Genomic DNA, 20,659 nt, shown 5'->3' on the forward strand with positions numbered 1-20,659 from the left:
AAGTTTGAGTCGGGTCTAAAAGACAACAGATAATTCTCATTCATTTATTCATTCATTCATTTTCTTTTCGGCTTAGTCCCTTTATTTATCAGGGGTTGCCACAGCAGAATGAACTGTCAACTATTCCAGCATAGGTTTTACACAGTGGATGCCCTTCTAGCTGCAACCCAGTACTGGGAAACATCCATACACACTCATCCACATTCATACACTATGGCCAATTTAGTTTATTCAATTCCCTTATAGCACATGTAAGGAAGGAAGGAAACCCACACCAACATGGGGAGAACATGCAAACTCCACACAGAAATGCCAACTGACCGAGCCGGGACTCAAACCAGCAAACTTGCTGTGAGGCTACCCACTGCGCTTCCCTGTAGCCCACAGATAATTCTATAAAACATTTTTTTTATCTTATAGAATTGTCAAATTAAATTAATAGGCTATTCCTGCAAAGGACTTCTTAAATGATCTTAGCATATCACTCCAGTTGTGTTTTTGTGTTCCAGTTACATTTAGGACTGATTTCTGTTATTTATTTAGAATATTAATTGTATAATAATAACAATAATAATAATAACAACAATAATAACAATAATAATAATACCAACAATAATAAGAATACTTTTATTTATTTAAAATAAATCTAAATATTTTTAAATATATTTATTTATAATAAATATTATAAATAAATGTGGTATGGGGGGCTTTTGAGAAAAGGCCATGGTCCTGGGTCCTCAATGCAGAAGACAGTGATGACATCAGAATACAACTATGCATAAGTCTGAATAATTTCAAAATGAAACTATGAGATGATTAATTACGCTATTTATTCTCAAACAGAAGACTTACAGACACAGGCACACTCAATCTCTCCAATGTCTTTCATCAAAATATTACCTGAATATTAATTTTTACACAAACCTCATTCTGTCTTTAAAAAACTTATACTATTGAATACTATTGAATTTGTGGACTTACTAGTCCAGTCATTATCCATTCTGAATGTTGACTGGATTTAAAAATAACTCTTCATTAAAACCATATTTGTGCTTAAATTGACTTAATAATTCCAGGCAAGAACATTATTATAACATTTTTGCTATTCCATCATTTAATTACTGGAATTTTATACTTTTACACACTCTTTACACTCTCCAAACACTACCCCCAAAAATCAGAAGCTTATCTGGGAACAGTTTATCATATGGAGCGTGTCCATCATTCAGCAGGCATACTGTAGGCTACTCATGGTAATTGTTAATGGCGTTTTCAATCCTTGTTTGGATACAGCAAACTAAATTTTTTGCTAATTTTTTTATCTTTATTGTCACATTACCTGTCTTTGTCGCGTTTTTCCTCCACTTTTCTTTTTTCGTTTACCTCCCCTGCGCATCAGACAGTTTGGGACGTTTTGACATGCTAAGCTTGCCCATCAAAAAAATGAAGACCGTGTAGCAGGTAAAGTCCAATTATTCAGAAGGGGGGCTTAGGGGTGGGGGGGAGGTGGCTTCGACGATATTGTTATTATTATTATTAATACTATTACTACTTAGTAGGCTTTGCACTATGCAGCTAAATTATTGTTGTATTCCTTTCTGAAGTAATACCATGGTTTTTAGAATCATGGAAGTTCCTTTTTTTCTTCCCTCATTTCTGGTGCCCTTAGCATTTGCCTATACTGCCTATGCCACAGGCCAGCCCTGCATGAAAGGGAAAATATTTGGGTGGATGGATAGATGTACACACATATTTAATAAATGGATGAGTCAAGGATTGGGTGGACAGAAATATGAATGGAAAGATAGATAAATAAATGAATGAGTTAGTGAGTGGGTGGTTGAACGGACTGGTAATTGGAAGTACAAATGTATGGATCGATGGTTGGATGGATGAATGGACAGACATGAAGGGCAGAGGTTTGGGTGGATGGATAGACGTACAAACATAGTTTAATGGATAGATGGATATGTCAAGGGTTGGGTAGAGAGAAAGATGGATGGACAGAGAGATAAATGAATGGATGAGTAAGTGAGTTGTATGGATGGATGAATGGATTAACAGTTGGATGGATTGATGGACAGACATGGAAGGGCAGAGTTTTTGGGAGGATGGATGGATACACAAACATATTTGATGGGTGGATGATTCAAGGGTTGGGTGGACAGAAAGATTGATGGACAGAGGGATAAATGAATGGATAAGTAATTGAGATGGAAAGATGGATGGATGGATGAAAGGACAGACATGAAAAGGCAGAGGTTAGGGTGGAGGGACAGATGTACAAACATACTTGATGGATGGATGATTCAAGGATTGGATGGACAGAAAGATGGATGGACAGAGGAATAAAATAATGGACAAGTAAGTTAATTCGATGGATGAATGGATGGATGGACAGACAGTTGTTTGGATGGACAGACATGAAAGGGCAGAGTTTGGGTGGATGGATGGATGGATGGATGGACGTATACAAACATATTTGATGGATGGATGAGTCAAGGGTTGGGTGACAGATGGATGGACAGAGGCATAAATGAATGGATGAGTGAGTGAGTTGTATGGATGGATGCATAGGAAGCTGGTATTACAGAAAGGATGGATGCATAGGAAGCTGGTATTACAGAAAGGATGGATGCATAGGAAGCTGGTAATACAGAAAGGTTTTATAGTTTTCCCTACAATCTTAACTTTAAGGCAAACCGATGGCTTTGTATTACTAAGAAAGTGCTTACAATTGTGCTACAATGAGGGTTCAAGGAGGTTATTTTGACTAAAAGTATGTTTTACATAGTATGAACAAAAGAAGAATGTTTTACTTTACTGTTACTCAAAAACAAGTGCACGCTTCTACTGATAAACATCTCTCAACTCCACCTCCTTCCCTCCCACATCAGCACATTTCACACCCCATTTATAATTGATCCATCAGGCCATAAAGGAAGAAAAAAGGACCTACAGGTTGCTAAGGCATCGGTCTTAACTACTGTTAAAAGACCCTTTGTGCACTGTAGTTGGAGAGACATTTATTAATCTATGTTTTTAAAATAATCTGTTGTTTTTAATTCATTATAAATGTAGTTATGAAAAATATGTATATACTTTTTGTAATTGAGGTTTAACTTGTCAAATTAGGCATTATTTCATTATTTTCCACTGCTGAAAAGCAAATATGTGCCAGGAATTGTAGCCAAGCTGTCACATGTCTGTCTGGGTGCTGATGTCATCCTGCACTGGTCATCTGACTGTGTATTTTCACAGACAGAGAGAAATATTCACTGTGAGTGTTGCAGATAAACTAGACTACAATATTAAACTGCCTTTTCTTTTTATTTGTCAATAATTAAGCACTTTTGGTTGCTGAAGTCACTAGGGAACTGAAAGAAACCTGAAAATGAAACGGAAAAGTACCCTCTAAAAGACAAAAACTCATCAAGAATGATAACTATATTAAAGCCCACATTAACATATTAATTTTGATGATGCTTAGTAAATTACTCAAATAATTCATGGCAGTTATAAGCAACAGTGATGCTGGTATCAAATACAACTACTTAAAACACAATAAACACAATTTAACATACTGTAAAGACAACAGATGGCAAATTACACAAGCGTAACTGATCATCCAAACCAAGTATTGTATCACACTCTGAAATATAGGCTCCCACTGAGTAAAAAGAGTATATTATGTATGCAAAATGGCAAATAGTTTGAGAAAGAAGAAGCTTTTGAGTGAACATACAGTGAGTTATCCTCAAGGGTCTCCTCTGTTCTGGATGATCAAAGCTGTAGTAAGGCTCCGAGACACAAGCATTCTCACACAAAGCTCGGCATTAGCTTTTGTCCTCCGGAGGATAAAAGTCCCCCCAGACTCTCTCATCTTGTGAAGAAATCTGTCAAGTAGAGTCAGCGAGAACATCCAGGGTCAATAGTGCACTGAAACCATGAAAGATCCTCACACACGTCTACGCTGGAGAACATACTCCATTTATAGCTATACATTCACTGAATCTGATGAGTTCTTTAATGAGACTTCACAAATCGTGAGAACATGCCATTAGTAACGAACTATTTACTTCAAATGTTTGCTCAATAGAGTTTGGCTGCTTAAGCTATTGTTTTTAAAATATATGCATAAGATTTGGAAACTGTGGAGCCTGTGGGGATATGGTGATAAGATTGCTTGGAATATATTTTTGTGTTCTCTTGCCAAAATGTTGAGTTCCACTGAAGAAGAAAACTTTAACTATCATTTTTTTTTATGTGCTAGAATTTATATATATATATATATAAAGTTTACTTTTAAAAATGGTCATTTGTACATACAAAATAATTACAATGTACAATTTTAAACGTATATATTTTGTAATATACAGTACTTCGTAATACATATGTATAATAGAATTAAGTAGTTGTAACAGGGACAGAGACGCTGACAACAGAGATGTGCGGATCCAAATGCAGGTTTATTAGAGAGGTCAGGTAAGCAATGGTCAACCCAGGGGCAAACAAATGTATGCAAGCAAACCAGAGTCGTGAACAGATAAACAAGGCGAGGATCAAAACACTGCAAAGCAAGACAGAGGAAACGCGTTGTAGTGTCACTAAACAGTAAGTTTAGTGACACTAAGTGGTGGCTTAAATAGTGTGTTCTTGACATAAATAAATTAAATTGTAATCAGTCCTTGGCAATCCTCCAGTAGTGTGTGCGCGCGGAGAGCATGTATAAAGTTGTAGTTCATGAAATGGCGGATTTGTAGTCCGTTAGCGATTGTGAATGTTTTCCAGCGATCTATGGTGTTGTAGATCGCTGGTGATCGTGACAGTAGTATTGTAACATTACATAGATATAGAATTAATTAATACTTTTAAAAAGTTTTTTTTTTTTGTAAGTTGTTTATAATTATAATTGAATATATTTTTAATTGTTTATTCATTATAGTTTTAGTTAATTGTTTAGATATTGGGCGACGCAGTACATAGTGCTGTCGCCTCACAGCAGGAAGGTCGCTGGTTCGAGCCTTGGCTGGGTCAGTTGGCGTTTTTTGTGTGGAGTTTGCATGTTCTCCCCGTGTTTGCGGGTTTTCTCTGGGTGCTCCGGTTTCCCCCACAAGACCAAAGACATGCTGTATAGGTGAATTGGGTAAGCTAAATTGTTCGTAGTGTATGTGTGTGAATGAGAGTGTATGGGCGTTTCCCAGTGATGGGTTGCAGCTGGAAGGGCATCCGCTGTGTAAAACATATGCTGGATAAGTTGGTGGTTCATTCCGCTGTGGCAACCCCAGATTAATAAAGGGACTAAGCCAAAAAGAAAATGAATGAATGTTTAGATATTTCTTTGTATATTTCCCAGTTTGTTTTCATTTGCTGTATAATAATATTTTGTGATTATAATGATAGTGTATATTCATTCATTTATTCATTTTATTTTCGGCTAAGTCCCTTTTTTCATCGGGGGTCGTCACAGTGGAATGAACTGCCAACTTATCCAGCATATGTTTTTATGCAGCATAGATCTTTGGGCTTGTGGTGGAAACCGGAGTACCCGGAGGAATCCCATACGAACACAGGGAGAACATGCAAACTCCACACAGAAATGCCAACTGACCCAGTCGAGGCTCGAACCAGGGACCTTCTTGCTGTGAGGCGACAGCGCTACCCACTGCACCACCCCTTGATAGTATAATCACGTTTAATATATATCTAATCTAATTTATTTATTTTCTTTTCGGCTTAGTGCCTTTATTAATTTGGGGTCGCCACAGCGGAATGAACCGCCAACTTGTCCAGCACATGTTTTACGCAGCGGATGCTCTTTCAGCTGCAACTCATTACTGGGAAACACCCATACACTACGGACAATTTAGCTTACCCAATTCACCTATAGCGCATGTCTTTGGACTGTGAGGGAAACCTGAACACCTGGGAGAAACCCACGTGAACACAGGGAGAACATGCAAACTTCACAAAGAAATGCCAACTGAACCGAGGTTCGGACCAGCTACCTTCTTGCTGTGGGGTGATCGTGCTACTCACTGCACCGACGTGAAGCCCGAATCGCATTTAATATATATCTAATATAATATTATATCAAATTTATTAAGTACTACACTATTAAATCATTTAATAATAAATAAAATTCACTTTTTTTGTTAAATGTAATTTTATTTATTTTGTGTGTAAATTTTTTTTTTTTGATCGGCTCAGCACATTAATAAAATCAATGTAACAGCACTGTCTGCTAAATAGTTTTGGAAAAAGCTGAAGTTAAACTCATAATCTAGCAGCCTACATGTCTATTTTTATACAGTCTATGATACAGGCTCCCTCTACTGGAGGCTTGATGCAATAGCCCTACGACTGTGAAATACAAGCTGCCATTAAAGATGGAGTTCAGTTAAAAATGAATATGTACTCGCTCGGTGCATTCCAGAATATACAGCATTCGGAGTGAAAACAATCATGGCTGACATATTGACATATGGAAAAGTGCATAAATCTGGCCACTTTTAAGGGCCCATTGGAATGAAGGATGTAGTATAATTCTACAAGCTACTACTATCATACGAGTTATAAATAAAATAATTCTGAAATAGATAAATGTCAAAAATGCATCTAAACATATATAGCGCAACCTGCACAATTAACTCATTGGCTAAAAAGTCAGCACCAATTTATCTTTTTTGACGACCAATTGCTTTCATTTAATGTCTTAAGTGTCATCTAAACCAGTGTTTCCCAACCCTGTTCCTAAAGGCACACCAACAGTACACATTTTCAAGCTCTCCCAAATCCAACACACCTGAATCAACTCACCAGAACATTAGAAAAGACTCCAAAACCTGAAGTGAATGGGTGAGATAAGGGAGACATCCAAAATATGTTCTGTTGGTGTGCCTCCAGGAACAGGGTTGGGAAACACTGAACTAAACAACTCTGATTACAGTATTAAAAACACCGTCTAATGACCAAAAACAACATGCAGTTGAACCTTTGTTTTGTGGTGCTGTTCTTTACCTTTATTACATTTTTCTTTACCAATTCACCTACACAGCATGTCTTTGGACTTGTGGGGGAAACCCGAGCACCCGGAGGAAACCCACGCAAACACTGGGAGAACATGCAAACTCGAACCAGTGACCTTCTTCCTGTGAGTTGACAGCGCTACCCACTGGGCCACCGCGCTGGCCAAAAACCTAGCTGGTCAAAGTTTGTGCATATGATTAAATGCATACTTTTTCCTGAATGCAAGGCCAAGATTTAAAGTGTGCTGAAACGTGGAGTTAATTAATATAACTTTGAAGGCAGCCGTTTTTTCTATTTTGTTACTGTAAAATTCTTGCTGTAAATTAAAGGTAAACACATAATCAAGGAACTTTACCATACCATGACACGTGCAATGATTTTACCCAGTGCCCTAAAATCAGCTAACGTTTGAGTATTCCAGATCGAACAGATACAGTTCAGCATCTGCACGTTGATGACAAAGTTCTTTGATTATTACTGCAGAATGAGATTATAATTCCAAGCCATATCCCCCTAGAAAATAGCAACTATTCATTTTTCGTTGGTTCTAGTATATGATGTAACTATAGAAATTAGAGCTGTTTGGTCTCATTCCTCCAGAAAAAACTAATTTAATATAACTAATTTATACTATTTGTGAAAACCAGTTTACTAAATACGATAAAGACAATTAAATAAGAGACATTTTGTGTCATATAATTAAAAATTACAGTAAACTTTAATGTCCTTGACAGGAAATTTGTTATGGTGATGCCCATAACAAATGTCCTGTCAAGGACAATAAAAAGTTTACTACTACTACTACTGCAAGGAACATGCGACTAAACACATTCACATTAACTTTTATCACAAAATGGTATTTAACAGGTATCACAAATAAAAACACAGTGTATTCCTTTTTGGATATAGCCATGTACAGATTAAACATAATTTGATAAAGCACAATACGTAACCCTTTACAATAATGTCTACTACAACTGTACTATTATATGTTACTGAATTAATTAATCATTAGTAAGTGTGACTTTTGATTTCAGTGTGTTATAAGGCATTAACTAAGAAATCTACATCAGCTGTGATTAAACCTTATTTAGTTGTCAATACATTATGCCTTTAGTTAAATTATGTTAACAAATGTACGTAACAGAGTTAACGTACAAAGGCATATAGCCTACATTGTCAGAATTTTAATGCAGTGGGTCAAAATCGGCCTGTGTCTATGTCAAAGTCTGCATAGAGTTGTGTTGCTGTTTTTTATGTTGTTGTTTTTCGAACGAGCGATCGGTTTGTGGCGTTAAGTTACAAATAGTCCATAACCATACATAAAGTGGAGCCACTTGCGTCGATTGCACGCAAACAAACTCGACATGGCGATAGTTGTGGATCAGAAGCTAGTGTGGAGATTCCCTCCGCGGTCTTTCTACTACTGGTGGTACACAGACGGCTGGTACGTGTGGGCCAAGGCGGATAAGATGCTGGCCCAGTACCAGCCCAAGAAGGTGTCGTTTGCGGACGACTCTTGCTTAAACCAACACGAAGAGGAACTGTATGCGTTGCAGACTTCGCTGTCGCCACCGCAGAGGTCAGTACATCGCTACGGTGACCCATACAGCCCGTCCGAACGGCAGTCTGAGCCCTTCACCTGGCGAGATCAAGTCAAAGCCAGGCAGAAGACGCACGTGCGGTCCAGGAGTAAGATAGCCTGCTCGTGGCTTGCCCACGTTGCGCGGTTTTTTCTAAGGCCATTCAGAAAAACATGCGCGGAGAGTCCCGACAGCGCCCGCGGCCCGGAGGAGCAGGAGGCCCGCGCAGCTCCGCAGGCTACCCTGAGACCGGCTCGCAAGCACGTGCAGTGGCCGGATACTGACCGGTCATGCTTTTACTACAGGCCAAAGTTCACAGGGAGCCTGCGCGAGCGTTTTCGCTGGAAGGAGAATCGGAAGCTCAATCAAGAGGAAAATGTGCACATGAGGGCAGGGATTTTCTTCCAACGCGGCCCCGGGCTCATCAGCAGGACTTTCACAAGCCTGAAGATCAGTGTTCTGACCGGCCTTCACCTCTACCCTCCGCCCGCCTCGCGCATGAAGAGCTGCCTGAAGACCCGCACAGATGAAGCCTCCAGCAGCAGCGCGACCGCCCGGCCGAGGTTCATCTCTACCCTAGAAGTGCAGCTCAACTGAGCATGCCAAAGGGTAAGGCCAGGGGTAGGCGTGTCGAAAGGCTTTTAATTAGTAAAAATTACGTTACCTTTTCGTTAACAGCCGTGTTAATTATTTTTGTTAATTTCAAATTTACGCCCAGGATTTGGAGTGTCAAATATTTATATATATTTTTTTACTGCTGCTACTGCTCAAAGACCATTATAAACAAAACCAAAAAGTGAATTTAAGCCTACTTAAGTTAAAGGAATAGTTTACCCCAAAATGTTTCATTTACTCTTAATCGCTATCAAGTATTTCTCAACCTTTATGAGTTTCTTTCTTCTGTTGAACACACACAAAAAAAGATATTTTGAAGAAAGCTGGAAACCTGTAATCATTGACTTCCATAGCTTTCTTATTACAGAAGTTGATAGTTACAGGTTTCCAGATTTCTTCAAAATATAACCTTTTCTGTGGGAAATAATCTGATCTTTTATTCATTAATCACAAGAAATTATTATGGTCACTTACATATTTGCACCTCCTCTTACCAATCTTTTTGCTTCATTCACTCAGGATGAAGTTGCAGGCAGTTCCACCTCTCCCCCTCACACAAAAGCGAAGATGAAAAGAAAAAGGTAGCATTTTCAACTTTCTTGCAGCTGAAGCAGCTTTAGAGGAAGAAATAAAAAAGCTGCTGTTGAAAGATTTGAACATTTTCTTTCTTTGATTGAAAAACATTTGGTGTTGGTTGTATTAGGTTTAATTTCACATCACATCCAATCACACTCTATTGCTCTCACGGCAAGGTGCCAGAAATTAATGTTTTCTTTTTCTTTTTTTAAAGACCTTAATATCTAAATTTAACTGTTAATTTGTCTGTGAAACATATGCAGACTAATAAATACTAAATGAATGCTACAAATTATTTTGTACTTTCCATACATTTTAAGACCTTAAAACCACTTTAGGTTTCAACTGGAAACACTGGCGAGATTATAACTAACAGTATTTTTACTAACTATTAATGCAAGAAACGAATCCAAAACGAAAACATTATTCATATACTAAATAAAAATCTATGAAATCTAGCTAATTCAGCAGGTTGGCGCCGATAGACCTTTTTCTTAGAATGCAAAATTAGGTAAAGTCTATATCGGATATGCGGCCGGCCGGAAGTGCGATATGGACATTAATATAGCAGCATTTTTTATAGCACTGTATAACAATAATTAATATTTTTACAGTACTGTGACGGTTGGGTTTAGGGTTGGGGTGGGGTTAGGCGTTAAAAATACAATTTATTTGGTAATTTAATAGATAACATAAATAATACTCAGTACAATACTGTTTTTACATTACTGTGGCAGTTGGGTTTAGGGTTGGGTAGACGTTAATAAAATACAATAAATGGGAAATTTTATAAATAATATCAATAGTTCTCGTTAACCTCCAGCCGCATCCATATACGATCTAGCAACAATCGCAAAACTACCCATTATGTTTTGCATGTATGGGATGCTAAGGATACTAAGAACTTCCGGTCAGCATCTAATGCGTATTAAGAGTCACATTTGAACAGCTTTGAATTGACAGATTTAATCTATTTTACTTGCTTTTATTGTCTTTGAACTAATACTGCTGTCGATTAGCACCACCTCCTGGACTGATTATTTAAAAAAGTCAGATCTATCGGGATAGAAAACCACTGCTGCAAGGCATTTTTTCTTCATTGTCAGACGGCATCTTGTGCCATTTAAATTGAGCCTTGTCATTGCTAAAGTGAACATTTTCTCTTTCTTTCCAATATATAACCCACCCAAACAAATGTAATTCACCAGAATGTTTGACACACACACGTAGTCTACTGTACTGTCCCACTGACACATTGATTGAAAGAGTGGCACAAAGTAAAAATAAAGTGGCATGTTAAAATAACAGAAAGACACATACCATGGTAAATACTACACAATACAAACTAACTAAACAAAACAAATTGCTCCCGATTAGAATCAACATGCAAATCAGCCAGAGTATTATCAGTAATGTACTTTTATTGGTAATTTTTGGAAACTGTATGGCTTACATGCCTGCTAGTTTCATGCCAGTATTATGGTTTGCACTTTATAGTGTGTCTGTGTTGAAGACCCGCGGAGTACACTATAACAGTTGACAGGTTGGGAACACTGACACTGTATTTTAGCAACTTTTCTGATGGCAGGCACTGAATTAGGAGAATGTTTTTCTCTTGCACTTGAACCGCATCTAACAGAAGTTTTTAAAGAACGGCTTTAATACACATCTTTCTTTCTAAACTAAAGTTTTGCATCACAAAAACACTCTGCAAGTCACTGAAAACAGCATTGACACCCAGCTGAGAAACGCTGCTCTGGCTGATGACCATTCTTAAAGGAAGTTTTAAGTAGCCTACCGTAAGGCGCTGGTCACTATGGCACCCTCCAGGCAGCAATGAAGGAAAAATGTCTATAGAACTGCAGAAAAAATGGTGTTGCCTTGGTTACTGCAGTAAACAAAGCAGCTTGATGTTAATCTAATAGTATTTAATAAACTACAGAGCATCCTGATGTTCGCAGATTGAATTCAGGCAAACTTTAGCATACAACCATACAATACATAATTAAAAATATAAAATGTAATACCTTGAAAAATAGCATTTAAGACTTTTAATACATTTTAAGGGCCTTCAAATTCTCTTCATTGATTTATCAACTTTTAATACTTTTTAAGACCCTGCGGACACCCTGGATGGACAAAGGCTCCCTTCCCGTGCTTCCCTGGTGAAATCACTGGTTTTCAATCTGCTGGTGTGTAACAGAGATTATATAGTCATGGGATAAAAAACCTTTTCTCATCACGTGTCCATCAAGGGTTACTCATCATTCAGTGTGATTGAGATGACAGGGGCTTGGGCTCTCTAACCCTCCCACTGTCAAGCAAACAGGCAGGCCACTGTCCCTCCCTGGTAAAATGGAACGCTTCACTGCTTCCATGTACAAGAAAATAAATGTTTTTAATGCTAGCACTGAGTGCTCCTGACATTACATAATTTTTGAAAACCTCAAGCTGAGAATCAAACCAGGGTGTCTGGGAAGAGATCTGCAACATAACAATGCCATGCCATACCCTGGTTCTTGCCATCGCAGCTAATCGGTCACTATGGCTCAATCTATTGAGTATTGGAGACAGGGAGAAATTGGACTATCTTGATACTCACATGGATCTAAGTGTGCTGTTCTGCCAGTCGACCAGTAAATTGTTTAATGTGTCCAGATTTGTGAAACCCCAGAGCACACCTCCACACTGCTCCAAGTGCCATACCATGGTCCTCAATTGCCATACCATACCATTGCCTCAATTGTGGGCGACACTTTACTGTCTGGAGTAGTATCCGTGTCTGTGGGAGACATAGATGTATTAGAAGAACACTTTTTTTGGGCAGTATAGCAGAACCCTACGCTCTTATCAAGGCTGCGCCACAGGCATTTCAGCTGCCCAATCGCATTTGAGCACCACATATTATTTGCACATTTATTGAATGAAAATGTTTCCGATTCACATATGCAAATTCGTCTTCAGATGGCGCCTTTATATCAATGTAATGTGCGTGCAGTCGATCGCTCCAATTACATTGGGAAAACCGGCTATCACTGCAAATTGCGCTTTAATGTTTGGCTGGTCAACTGCATGGTATGGAAACCTTATATACCTGCTAGACTAGCGGATTATCCAGTCCCATACAGCTGGCATTGCACGGCTCAAAGACGACTGGCTTAACCCAGAGTGGTCTGCCAGTTCCCTTTGGACAGAACCAGTTGCCAGGATATTTTGTGGTGCGACACTGTGTAGTGTGCAATTTAACATACAGTAATTGCCTCTAGGATTTGCCAATGGAAATAAGACAAACACACAAGAAATACACGTACGCCAGACATGAAGTTGGTGCAGACCAACGCACATTCTCACGCTAATTTCATCGTTAGTAAATCAAAACGTGAGCGTGAAATCTGGCGTACGCATAGTTTTTGTGCGTACGTAGCATTGATACATGAGGCCCCAGGTCTGGTGGAAGCACCTTCAGCTTAGCTTAGCATAATTAATTGAATTAGATTAGACCATTAGCATCTCACTCAAAAAAATCAATAGTATCTGGATGTAACCTTTAAGATGCAAGCTGAGACAAGTCAGACGCAATGCACGCAATGGAGCTAATAACGTCACTGTGACCGGTAGGGTTAGGGATGGGGTTAGGTGAGCCCATTCAAAAGCACTACATGCAGCTCAGATTGCATCTGCACTGGAGTCTGCAGAAAGACCCCTTTCCAAAAATTACCAAATAGTTTTGATACTTTTCCTATGTAAAGCTGGACTCTTCTGTAGTTACACTGAGTAGTAAGACTGACAGAAAATCAAATGTTGATATGGTTGGAACTATACTCATTCCTGTGTAATGATCCAGGAACTTTGATGCTGTATCATGGCTGCAACAGGCACAATGATATTATGCAACACTGTTACCTAGCTGGGACTGATTAATGTAAACAATGTATGAGCACATGTATTAATTTAGGTTTGTCTGTATATGTAAGACAAACATTTCAGTTGTGGAGATATTTCAACATCAGTCCATGACTATAAACTTCTACTGATGTATCTTAGCAACCAGAAACCAGCTAAAGCTAACTGTTAATGTTTCTCTGAGGCAACACAGTAACTTAACTGTCACAGTTATGTAAATCCCACACATATTTTTAAGAGTAATCCGATCATTCACCAGCTATAAATACATAATATGTGCGTGTTGTGCAGGTTAGCAAGATGTGTTTGCCATTTGGCAGCTGTCAGGTCGGCAGTACTGCGATGTCAGCAGCAGGAATCATGGGACAGATGTCTGAAAAAGAGCTGTCTGCTAGCTCTGTGTTGCTATAGGCAACCTGTGAAAGTGTTTTTTGGAGACTGCAAGTCATGGAGTCGGTGACAGAAATCATTCTGGAGGTTTACTGTACACCGCACCCCTGAAGCTGAGGCCAGCGAGCGGAGGAGGGACTGTGGGCGACCGACTTCCAGAACTCATTTCTCACCCGGAGAGAGAGAAAGACAGGTTGAGCCACACACAAAAGAAATGACAATTATGGCAGGTCTTTGTTGGTGTGTGGAGGACATCTTGTCCATTTTTTCCCATTCTAAGTTTAGAAGTGCTAGCTGGTGAAAATGGATGGAAAGCTGTAGATTTGAAGGAATCAACCTCAAAAGTAAAAGTCTCCCTGAAAACAAAATGAAAGTTATTTTGGGGCGGTGTTAATAATAATATCTTAGTATTTAAGAAACATTCTTTAAAAAACGGGTTCATTTGACTACATTTTTCTCATTTTCCTAAAGTTAAACAGTTTAGTTTTACCATTTTTTAATCCATTAGCCAAACTTCGAGTCTGGAATGAGCACTTTTAGATTTGCTTAGCATAAATCTCTCTCTCAGATTCAGATTCAGATTCAAAGAGCTTTATTGGCATGACTGTAAAACAAATCACAATGTTGCCAAAGCAATAACAAAATACAGAACATACATATAGATAAAAGAAAAATAAGTAATAATAAACAAACACATTTATATATATCGTTATATTATAAATATCTGTTGTCACAATAAACAAGTTAATTAAAAAGATTAATAAAACTATATAATAATAAATGATAAGGACAGAGAGCTTTAATAAGGGATAAGGGGGTTCAGCCTTTTTCTCTCATGGTGGCATGAGGACATGTGCTGTGCTGCTAGGTGGAGACACTTTTCATTTTCTCCCAAAATATTATGGAGTTTTTCCATATTTGTGGCTTGCTGGAATTGTGGTAGAATTAGAGATATTTGTGTGAAGTAAGCATCTCTTGTGCTCTGATATTTGCTGCAGTGAGTGACATACAGTGAGTCTCTCTCTCTCTCTCTCTCTCTCTCTCTCTCTCTCTCTCTCTCTCTCTCTCTCTCTCTCTCTCTCTCTCTCTCTCTCTCTCTTCCATTTTAAAGCTTGACTCTCCTGTAGTTACATCATGTATTAAGATCAATGTAAAATGAACATATGCTATTTTCAATGCCGATGTGGCTAATAAATTGGCTATTACGACACTTGCATTAAACTTTTGGTTTGAAGTGGACATTATTATTCACTTATTCAAAATTTACATACTAGGCATTAATCTGATTCCTTTAACCAATCTGCACAGTGTAACTACAGAAGAGTCAGGGCTTAATCAGGATAATTATCTAAACCCTAAATTTTTTTTTTTTTTAATTAAGATTTTAATGGTCTAATCTCTATATTTACCTTAAAAAATTATGTCTACAAAATTGTTGCAAAAAATCTATATGTGTTGAATTTAAACAAACACATTAAATTTAGCAATGTTGTAAATTTAGTAATGTACAGCCACTTAACTTAAAAAAAAAAAAAGTAAATCCAAGGAATCATCTTTGAACCTTCTTTTTTAATTGTATGATCTATGCTAAACTAAGCTAAAAGTGCTCCCACCAGATCTGGCCATCGGCTGAATAAATACAAAAAAAAAAAAGAGGTAAAACTCAACCGTTTAACATAGGTGACTTGGAGTTGAGTCTATTTCCAAAAATGTGAGCCTATTGTCAGATCAGTCACGTGGGAAAAGGTGAATAGATAAGGAACACACTTTTTTGGAAGTAGGGTCAATTACAAGTCACCAATGTTAAACCATTGAGGTTTACCTTTGATATATGCCAAAGTCTCTTTTAATATATCTACTCCGCTGCAAAATCAAAAGCATTCAATCATTAATTTTCCTTCAGCTTAGTCCCTTTATTCATCAAGGGTCACCACAGCGGAATGAACCACCAACTTTTCAGGCATATGCTTTACACAGCTGATGCCCTTACAGCTGCATCCCAGTACTGGGAAACATCCATACACACTCATTCACACACATGCACTGGCCAATTTCATTTATTCATTCGTTTTCTTTTCGGCTTAGTCTCTTTATTAATCAGGGGTCGCCACCGCAGAATGAACCGCCAAATTATCTAGCATATGTTTTTACACAGCAGATACACTTCCAGCCACAACCCAACACTGGGAAACACCCATACACACTCTTCTCTTTTACACACATACACTACGATCAATTTAGTTTATTTAATTTACCTATAGCGCATGTCTTTGGATGGGGGGTGGGTGCGGTTGGGGGGCTGGGGTAATCGGAGAACCCAGAGGAAACCCACGCACACTCCACACAGAGATGCCAACTGGCCAAGTGTGGACTCGAACCAGCGACCTTCTTGCTGTGAGGCGACAGTGCTAACCACTGAGCCACCGTGTCGCCCAATAAAAAGCATATGCTGGTAAAGTATGTTTTAAAGCTGGTTTTTGTTAGTTCCTTGTTGGTTCTTTACTGGCCCTGACCAGGATATGATTGGCTATTTTAAACTGACATTATTATCACAAGTATATCCCTGTTTTTTTTCCGTTTTACTGGCTACATTCCCTATTTTGTTCCTTTGTGTTCCCTACAGTTCTGTAATACTACATATACATCTATAATATTGCTGCAGAAAGTCAAGTTTTGAGTTTTTGGAGTTATTCATGGTCTGCTGAATATAATTTGTTAATAAGTTGTATTTCAATATTTAATAGATGAATTTTCGAGGAGAATAATGGTCCCAGTTTTAAAAAAAAACTAAACACATTTCACATTTGTAGTTTAACGGAGGTTGCTCCCATGCCATGAGGATTCACACAAAGTATCATGGGGTGTATGAAAAAAAATGGATAAGCTGCTCAAAACATAGGGCAACAGAACACAATTAGTCACTTTGAAATGTTATAATATCCAAAGTTGGATTTATGAAGCCGCTTCAGTTTGTAGATGTCTACAGTATGTCAGCTGATACATAATTGGGGAAGTAAACAAGATTAAAGCAGTGCAGTTTGTCTAATTACTGTGTGTAGCACAGTGATAGTCTAATTAAGTGCAGCTCTTTAATGGTTGAGTGAATAATATTGTCATGAGAAAATGTTGTTAGTTTTTTCCTTTCCTGCTAACTTGAATGCTACTGGAGATTTCATACTTAAAAAAAAACTGCACAAAAGCATCAGTATCAAAATGCTGGTCCACATGACTCATGCACTATTACAAGTCATGCGAATTTATGTGTGTCAAGATGATGTAACGTTCTACTCTGAGACGTTCATAAACCAGAAAACAGCCCTGCATAGTTTAGCTCTAACCACCACCAGCACCTGCTTAATAGTCTCTAGTAGTCTTTAACATCTTGATTATTCAACCCAATCTCACGGCAATTCGTAACTTTTTAATTTAGTGGCTAATTCATATTAATTCGTACAATCTAATTCGCACAATATCGTACGATTTGCTTATCCCCCAATGACGGTTGGGTTTAGGGGTGGGGTTAGGTGCCAGGCCTCCTTTTTAAAATCGTAGTTTCGTACGACTGAACTTGTACGAATTAGCCACTAAACTGACAAAAATGTAAAATACTTACGTTTTCCTCATGAGATAAGGCAGGATTATTTGGATCAGCTGTGTTTGATTAGGGTTGGAGCAAAACTGTGCAGAGCTGCGGCCCTCCAGGAAACCAGTTTGAGACCTGTGTTTTAAACAGACCTGAGCTTGTCAATCAATTGTACAGTATATGGTTTTATCAAACCCTTAGTTTGCTGAAAATAGCTTATATTTAAGTTTGAATTGTAGCTATCGTGCAGGAATAAATATTACCCAATAGTGTTGTGTTGAAAATCCTGTAAAAAATCACTGTAAAAAAATCCTGGATGCCTTAAGCTGAATCAAATGAACCTTATGTGTACATTGAACTTACATTATGTTAAACTGACCTAAAATAGATTGAGTAACTAACTTTTAAAATTTAAGTTAGAACATGATTAACTTAATTTAATAAGTTATAATGAACTAAAAACATGCTGTCATGATTAATTGAAGAAATAATAATTTTTTAGAGTGCAGAAGCTATATATTTTGTCTAACTCTCATAAAACACTGAATATGATATAAGCCAATGAAATGTATATATGTCAATGAAATTGAAATGTTATTTTTAAAGATACAACCACTAGCCTTAACAGTTTAATATTTATTTCTTGTCCTTTTTAATTTCAATGTTGTCATTCAAAAATCTAAATAGTATTTTTTTCAATTCACAGCACAGTTACAAGCCTCACTGACTGACTATCTGGTTTAAACTGGCATACAATGAATCAGATGAATATGCAAATACTGAACAAGTGAAAAATATCCTTCATCAAGTGAACGAGATATGCTTGTTAAAATTGTAACAATATAACGTTATAAATGCACTAAAAATATGATTCTAATAGACTTACACAATTTTTTAAGTATGCTGGTTGCAAGCAATTTATATGGGCTGAAGTTGATTTATAAACTAATTTCGAGAGGATCATGTGCTTACGAGTCTTTGCATTGATCCCGTGGGCCAGCATGATCACCTGCCGGCGATCTACTCATACCTGTAGCTTCTCGACAATGGACGTCCAGCGTTCTCCAGCCCCCGGTGCCCAGATTGCAGCTCCGCACAGGAAGTTTGACTCGAGGAGAAATGATTGTGCCCTACTGAGCCAGGTCTCTTTTTAGTTTTTTTTTTCCCTTTACTTTCGTCAATTGGTGAAGTTTGTTCCTCACAACTGTCACCACTGGCTTTCTTGGTTTGGGTCTTGTAGAGCTGCACATCGATGGAGTTGCTCTTCAGTGTTTGGACTTTCAGCAGTGAAAATTGAATCACTGAATTAGACTGAACTTCAATTCTGAAAACAGGACTGACAGTTTAAATTTACTAGAACTTCAATGTTAAGCTGCTTTGACACAATCTACATTATAAAAGCGCTACAGAAATAAATATGAATTGAATTGAATTATGATTGACCATGGCTAACCCTGATACCAGTCAGACGAATCCAAATACACATAAATACAGATCTTCTTACCTCAGCGGTGTCCAAACTCAGTCCTGGAGGGCTAGTGTCCTGCCAAGTTTAGCTCCAACTTGCTTTAACACCTGCCTGGAAGTTTCTAGTATATCTAGTGAGAGCTTGATTATGTGGTTCAGGTGTGTTTGGCTAGGGTTGGAGCGAAACATTCCAGGACTCCGGCCCTCCAGGACCGAGTTTGAACACGTCTGCCTTACATTAACCATCTTCGTCTTGAAGAAACCCCCATCCTCCGCAATTCCTTCCCCTTTGTCCTAGCTTAAACAGGGGAGCTCTCGAGATCTACCTGAGCTCAGACTCCCTTGAGGTCGCATGACCTTACGATAGGGAAGGTTCCTCCGAGCTCAGGGCTCTCTTTTGGGACAACACATCAAACAAGCTTTTATTTATTAATCATCAGCTAAGTGCAAACTCTTGAAATTAAATTTAGTAATGCTCAACTTGATTTGTTTGTTTAAATTCAGTCCATATAAATTGTTTGCTGTCTGTAACCTTAAAATAAATTAGTAAATCTAATGAATAATTTTTTTTACAGTATGATAAAAATAAGCCACAAATCAAACTATAAATCAAAGTATGTACACTGAATGGAATCATTTAAATTATTTTCTAAAATTATTTAGTTATTTTATAAAAAGGGGATAAAAGTTACATTTAAAGGTATACACTCTTAAATCTTATTGTTTTCATGCATGAAATGACCTAATTGTGTACAAAACAATTGTTATTAGGGGCGGACTTAACCAATAAGGGAGGTAAGCAGCCACTTAGGGCCTCGGGGAATTAGGGGGCCCCGACCAATGCCAAGAACCTTCTATAATATTGTAACGTTAATACTTATTTTCAAAACCGGGATCCCCTAATGGAACGTTCTTTCTCTACTGCACATAGGCAAGATGTGAGCAGTTTAAAGACACTGCCAGCAATTAGAGCGTGCAAGAGTAACACTTTTGAGAACATTTGGGGGATAAGAAGTAGAAATGAAACAAGCAATGCAACGCAATTCCCGATGCGATCCTGCTTTCTGCCTGAAACACCTGTCAGAATATGAGTGGTGTGAGCTTGTTAAGAGAGGGTCTGTTCAAATAAAATAACATTTCCCAATTAAATGTAACGATCACCGATTTACAAACCACAATTACTCAATTTATATGAAAAATGGTAACAAGATTAGTTTGATTGATTGCGAATTAAATTTGTTTAAATGTTTTTTTAATTCATATTAAAATCTAATCACAAATAATGGCTAATTAACTGTACATAGTACATTATTTTGGGAATTTATATGCAGTTTATTTACAAAAAAAAGAGAGAATGTTTTGAGATTCAGTGCTAGGGCCCCATACCTGAAACTGCTTAGGGCCCCCAAATCACTAAGTCTGCCCCTGATTGTTATATTTTCTAATTCTCTTTTAAAATATTGAACTAATTTGTATTTTCTTTTAGTAATATTATTACTTGACATTATTAGTA

General features: G+C 37.8%; 1 protein-coding gene across 1 annotated transcript; it reads left to right on the top strand.

Moving 5' to 3' along the window:
• The first annotated feature begins 8,361 nt into the window (after nucleotides 1–8,361).
• zgc:194114 (uncharacterized protein LOC100005599 homolog) lies at nucleotides 8,362–9,807 on the top strand. Its single transcript, XM_056474470.1, has 2 exons — nucleotides 8,362–9,221; nucleotides 9,747–9,807. The coding sequence occupies exon 1, from the start codon at nucleotides 8,397–8,399 to the stop codon at nucleotides 9,207–9,209; it is 813 nt and encodes a 270-aa protein (XP_056330445.1). The 5' UTR covers nucleotides 8,362–8,396; the 3' UTR covers nucleotides 9,210–9,221; nucleotides 9,747–9,807.
• The last annotated feature ends 10,852 nt before the right edge of the window (nucleotides 9,808–20,659 follow it).

Source organism: Danio aesculapii, chromosome 15 (assembly GCF_903798145.1).
Source record: "Danio aesculapii chromosome 15, fDanAes4.1, whole genome shotgun sequence".
NCBI classification, from domain to species: domain Eukaryota; kingdom Metazoa; phylum Chordata; class Actinopteri; order Cypriniformes; family Danionidae; genus Danio; species Danio aesculapii.

Bases quoted from the DNA above. Each gene is read 5' to 3' on its own strand.
- zgc:194114 (XM_056474470.1), top strand. From the start codon at position 8,397: ATGGCGATAGTTGTGGATCAGAAGCTAGTGTGGAGATTCCCTCCGCGG.